General features: G+C 36.0%; 1 protein-coding gene across 1 annotated transcript; it reads right to left on the reverse strand.

Moving 5' to 3' along the window:
• Window positions 1-3,077: 3,077 nt before the first annotated feature.
• LOC137749376 (putative 2-oxoglutarate-dependent dioxygenase AOP1) lies at window positions 3,078-4,802 on the reverse strand. The gene is made up of 3 exons (XM_068489471.2): window positions 4,375-4,802; window positions 3,818-4,139; window positions 3,078-3,521 (listed from the first exon to the last, which is right to left on the reverse strand). The coding sequence occupies exons 1-3, from the start codon at window positions 4,746-4,748 to the stop codon at window positions 3,279-3,281; spliced, it is 939 nt and encodes a 312-aa protein (XP_068345572.2). The 5' UTR covers window positions 4,749-4,802; the 3' UTR covers window positions 3,078-3,278.
• Between the last annotated feature and the right edge of the window lie 1,198 nt (window positions 4,803-6,000).

A 6,000-nucleotide genomic window follows, 5' to 3' on the forward strand; every position in this document is an offset into this window, starting at 1 on the left:
CCACCTGACGACCCCCCAACTTAACCAGCTCATATCTCCTTCGTACGAACTCCGTTTTGGGTGATCTTGATGTCCATGGAAAGCCCTTGACAAAGCCCACGACCTTTTCGGCGGCTTTAATCTTTTTCTGGTGGATCCGGTGAGCTTCACCGTCAATGAACACCACCAAAAGACTCCTATCAACCCCAGGAGCAAGGTCCAAGCCTTCGATGAGGCATCGGAGTTCGTTTTGGTGACGAATCGACAACTACCCAAATCAAGGATTTTCGGCGAGTTCGAGTCAATTTGGAGCCTTTTTCGGCAAAATTGGACTTTTTCACAGGTATAAAGTTTGCTCAACTCTTTGAGATCTTATTTTCTGTAAAATTTGACAATTTTTGGAAATAGTTGAAATTTTCCGGCCAGTTGGGCGGCCGACCGCCACCCACGGCGGCGCGTGCAGCGGCGCGTGGCCAGATGGCCGTTAGTGCTATTTTTAGGCTAAATTAGATGCCTTGATTTCAGTTTTAATATTCATATGACATAGGTTGATCGTTTGAACCTAAATTCACTACGATATGTGACTTGGTCAACATATGAATCGACGATCTGACCGTTGGATCGCCACCAAACTTTAATACGTTATAGTACATAATATTTGAGGACAATAGGAACTTACGGATTGGGAATCTTACTTATGGATATTTCCGAATTGGATTTGTAATCTCGTAAAATAAATCATGGACCACTATTTGAATTGTGTTTGGCGGAGATCCAACTGTTGGATCGGAGTGAAACTTTAGTATGATGTTTTAGAAGCATAATGTAGATCTTTGAAAGTTACGGATTGAAAATTTGTGATGCAGATCTTCCAGATTGAGTTATATAGGGTTGTGGACCCTACCGTCGATCTTTGACTGACGGTTGACTTTTGGTCAATGGGTCTCTAATCATTCTAGAACGCCCTTGGGGATGTGTTCTATGTAAGTTACATGTTCTGTAGATAATAATTCTGAGTTGTGATTTGATAATTGTTTTAGGCGCCGATCGTTCGATACGCCTCGATATTCATGCTAGGGAGTTACAGCGCGGACTTCAGGTGAGTGGGCATTTGCTTTCTATATATATATATATATGTATGTATGTATGTATGTATGTATCTATATATATATATATATATATATATATATTACGATTTCCAGAACATTTTTCTTAAAATGATTTATACTTTGAATGCCATGTTGTAATAAGTTACATTTTAAATATTGCATTGCTATATTTGTGAATTGTATCGTGTGATGCTGCGGTGACTCAGGTAAGCTTCAGATGAGTACTATGTGATTGAATGAGTTGTATTGCATTGGTATACACACATTTGTTGAGAGCTCATCATGGATGCACCCCAGTATTAGTGCTCCCGATAGGGGCTAGGGCCAGCCTTCACGTGATTGTTCACCTCCCGCACCGCACGCTCACCTTGGATTTAAGTCTGATGCTAGCCTGTTGTACATACCACAATAGGTAGTTTCGACTCGTAGGTGACTCGCGATTTATCATATAGCTTTCACATGATTGTAGCACTTGAGCGTACTTATTTATACCCAGCCTGTCGTACAATCATATTAGGTGACTCCAACTCGTGTGCTAGCCTAGATTGATGAGCTACAAGTCTAGTCCTACAGGTCACGTTAGATGACTCCGACTGGCATACTATTTTATGTTGGTTTCACACTTGGCTTACACTTATTATTGCTGAGATATTATGACATGGCATACTTCATTTTTCGCTGCTCTTGTGCATTGGTTTTCATACCTACATAGTACTATTTTCTGGAAACTATACGGGCTTTACAGAGAGGGGTTAGTATTTTCAGAAAAGGTAAATGTGTTTTTCTAAAGCTTTGTTTCTACCCGCTCACCCTTCTGTTTTTTACCCCTCCAGGTTTTAGTTGCTAAACTTTTGTATCGACGAGGATTCTTGGCATATTCCAGTATAGGTGGCTACCTATGATGATATAATCCTTATCTTACCTTACTGTGTTTTACTTATGCTCTGTAATCAAGTGTGAAATGGGTTCATTCCCGCTCACAGCACACTCTTACATTTAGGCACTCTTAGGTTTAAATTTATTCACATTTTCCACATCACTACACTTTATTGCTTCGTCACCTTCTAGGTGTCGGCTAGCACAACTCGATTCATAATCCGATTGGACATTTCAGATCGGGGTGTTGTCACAATATATATAATAATGCATGAAAATAATTCACCTACAAATAAAGGAAATTTGATTAAAAATAATATATCTACTAATGGAACTTTTTTTTTTTTGTCGAATATCTATTGTTTTATTTTGATGGAGATAATTTGTCTTGGTTTAATTTTTACGAAATAATTTAGGCACTGTTTAACTTTACCAAAATAATGGAACTACTATTTTAATTTACCTACAAAATAAATGTTATTTGATTCATAATTAATTTACTTATATTTACTTATATTTTACATATAAATATAGATAAATTATTTTTAACCAACATATATAATAAGGCCTTTTTTTATTGGCACCCCACAATATTATGAATACACCCCATTTTCTTTTATTTGGTCTGAATTTCCTTTTCTACCCTAATTTAAATTAGATAAAAACAAACAAACAAAACCAACACCACCTTTGTCATCCTAAAACCTACTCCTTCTCGACAAGCCCCCACCATGGCACCTCCATTAACAAAGTGATCTCAAGTATACCAAAACATATGCTGACTTACAATTAAACTAGCAAGTAGTCTCATAGAAAGTCAATTCCTAGTTGACACAGAAGGATTGCTTCTCTGCTAGTAGCATTTTCCAAAATTTTCAAAGCCATCAAGTTGGTATCCCTGATTAGGCTAATCATAATTAGGGTGAGTAATAAGATTTATTGAGATGATTAGGGTTTTGTGGCATAAGTTGTAAGTATGTGATAATAATTGGTTTCATATTTGTCTACATTGTACTCTATTTGAAATTTGGGTTTTATTTGGATGTTTAATATTAGGTGAGTTTTTGTTTGGAAAATAGGAGTTTCAATGGCCTTTAAATTAAAGAACCCTTATTAAAAACCACACCGCAGTTAACTTTTTTATTTAGTAGAATACAAGAAGAAATTAAGATCAACAACCCTCACAAGTTGTATTACATTCACGAAAAAGCAGCAACAAACCCACACTTAGATACACAATAGATTATGAAAGCCAACGTTACAGGGCGTTATTATGCAAAGTAAGATAGCAATCCCTCTTGATCAAAGGAGATCTCACACACCACAGTAGGCTTTGATAGTACGCAACAAATTCCTTGCCTCTGGTGTTCGACCGAAGTCAAGGAAACTGAAATGATCAAATGGCTTGTACAATAAGGGATGTTTCTCATCAATTAGCTCTTCAGGTACTTGTATAATCCCACTTTTGAATGAGAACAGTCCTAGGGAGTATCTGGTTTTGTTCTCTTTCATGATGATTTGATGTTCACAAGAGGGTACTCTGTCATTGCTCCATGCCTGCCAAGTGAAAACAAGAGAAAGGAAAAGTGCATTGGGCATATATTTGGGATTAAAAAGATTTATATTTGTACTACGTTCTAATGTTATTTCTTCCCACTTGTCTCATGTTTGACTTTCTTAGATGACGAGTTCAATACCTAATTATGTATGACTTGTTGTAAAATATTTTATATATATATATATATATGTACTAATATATATCAATTTTCCAGTTCATAAATCAAGCCAACAAACAAAAAATAAAACCTTTATCAATCACACTTTAATTGCTTGAAATTAAGAAAGTGACCTACCATGAATGCATCGCCTGCCAAGATTAGAAAAGATGAAGGTGAAGGGTTCACATCAATCCACTGACCATCCTTTGTTCGAATCTGCAAACCATTCACCTGATTTTGATTCACTATGGATATGAAGGTCTTATCTGTGTGAGGTTGCAGTCCCATATTAGTTTCATTCTCTTCTGGTGTTCTGTACTTAAGGCATCTAAGCTGGTATGTAGTTGATTCCATGTGAGAGTTATAAAGCCTCTGCACACCGTACACATCAAAAACCATTCTTGTCACCATTTGACTCAATTCTGCTACCAGCTTTGAGATGGAATGAACAGTTTCACTAATCAAAAGAATACAGAATTAAACCATATTAGGCTTAATATATATTATATAAAAATATATGTGGGATTATTTTCCTCCCAATCTCAGTCAGCGTAAATGCTTATGCTGGCAAATTTTGAATAGGTTAGTTTTTGCTTCAGTATGAAGACATAAACATTTGTTTGGAATATATATAATATATGTATTTACTGAACAAAGGAATTTAGAGAGAGTATTGATTCATCAAAATATACCAAAAATGGTCATTTCCTTGAGGCCACATGATGTTTGTGAAACCTTGAGATCCGTCAACAGTTGTTGGATTATCGACCGCCAAGGATTCGTAGAGAGGAAGGAATGAATATTGTCCAATATAGCTGTGGTAAGGCCTATCACTGGTCTTTTGCATTTTAGTTTCTAATGGAAGACCAAATAGATCTTCCATCGCAGAAAAAAAGGAGTTGTGAAGTTCCAGAGGAACTTTATGGTAAATAGCTTCGAAGCAGCCATACTCTTCTAGTGCATCCTTGATTTCTTTGCATGCCAAGAGCCATGCATCTGTATCGGGCTTCAAGTTTTCATCAGATAAATCTATAACAGGAAGCTTAGGCTGAGTTTCTGACCCCATTCTGTCAGTGAAATCTCTCTTAACCAACTCGGTATTGCGAGCTTGTTTGGGGAATGACTTAAGCAGTGATATTTTTGCGACTTATTTATAGAGGTGCCATTGATGCAGTGATGTCATAATAAGACAATTAGAATATATATGGACAAATACTTAACCACAAAAATGATGATTAAGTTAAGTTTGTGTTGTACCTATGAACAGATCGATGGGGTGGCAATATATTTTTCTATTTGGGTAATGTAGTAGCACTCAATTATATGCTAATGCAACTTATTTTAATTATTTTAATGTATAATGATTTCAAAATCTTTTTTAAACATATGATATATCAAATAATGTAAGGGGCTGACAGGCAGGATGCAAACACTATCAGAAATTATCAATTACCAATGAAAGTTTGCCCACCGAATAGTATTTAGTTGGGTAAAGTTACTTTGCCAGACCGAGTAAAAGAATGTCAAGCAAAAGTTGTCAACGTTTTTGTTTTGGTTTTTTTTTTTCAGATCCTTTAGGCGATGAAATATTTCGAATGACAAAGTGAACATGATCGGGTAAAGTTTTCACACCAAGGGGAAAAAATTGGCATGTATCATGCCATCTTTTGTGCGACGAACCTTTCTAGTTTCGTCAGGTAAAAAGAGTTTACAATTCGTCGAGCAAACTGAAATATGTCTTCGGGAAAAAATGAGGAACATTTTCACATATTCAATTCTTTCGATAATTTTTACAGTCTGCAAAAATTAATTTCAACAATCCAAATGTCAATGTAGTTGGTATATATACTCCAAGATGGCATATGCTTAAAAATAAAAAAATAAAAAAATAAAAATAAAAAAAAAAAAAAAAAAAACACCCAAATGCAAGTTTCCGAGATCAGGTAATGGGACTATCCTTCGACAGCTAGAAACATATCATCATGATTTAATGGTTATTTTAGCTTCGTTATTTTCCTCATCACAACACTTTATGGCTTTGTCACCCTCCGAGTGTTAGCTAGCACAACTCGATTTGGAGTCCAAGTGGATATCCCGGGTTAGGGTGTGTCAGTTTGGTATCAGAGCATAAATTTGGGCAGTATTGCATTCATCACACGCGTGATGTAAGCATTTTCAGTTCTTGAGCCTAATTCTCGAATCTTGCCACCTCGTCAAATACGAAAAATGTGTTAGCTTTTCCCTAAGTTTAGGCATTTCAGATGATTTATTGACATGTTAGAAGAACACTATGGCTACCACCTCTAAACTTTAAGCAA

This window comes from Pyrus communis, chromosome 17, assembly GCF_041283825.1.
Source record: "Pyrus communis isolate YQ-2024b chromosome 17, ASM4128382v1, whole genome shotgun sequence".
NCBI lineage: Eukaryota > Viridiplantae > Streptophyta > Magnoliopsida > Rosales > Rosaceae > Pyrus > Pyrus communis.

What these genes read in the sequence shown, in the direction of transcription:
- LOC137749376 (XM_068489471.2), bottom strand. Translation starts at nt 4,748, where the DNA reads ATGGGGTCAGAAACTCAGCCTAAGCTTCCTGTTATAGATTTATCTGAT. An exon ending in CAAGGAAATGACCATTTTTG is followed by an intron (nt 4,140 to 4,374) that starts GTATATTTTGAT and finishes TCTTTTGATTAG; the next exon opens with TGAAACTGTTCATTCCATCT. An exon ending in TGGCAGGCGATGCATTCATG is followed by an intron (nt 3,522 to 3,817) that starts GTAGGTCACTTT and finishes TTCACTTGGCAG; the next exon opens with GCATGGAGCAATGACAGAGT.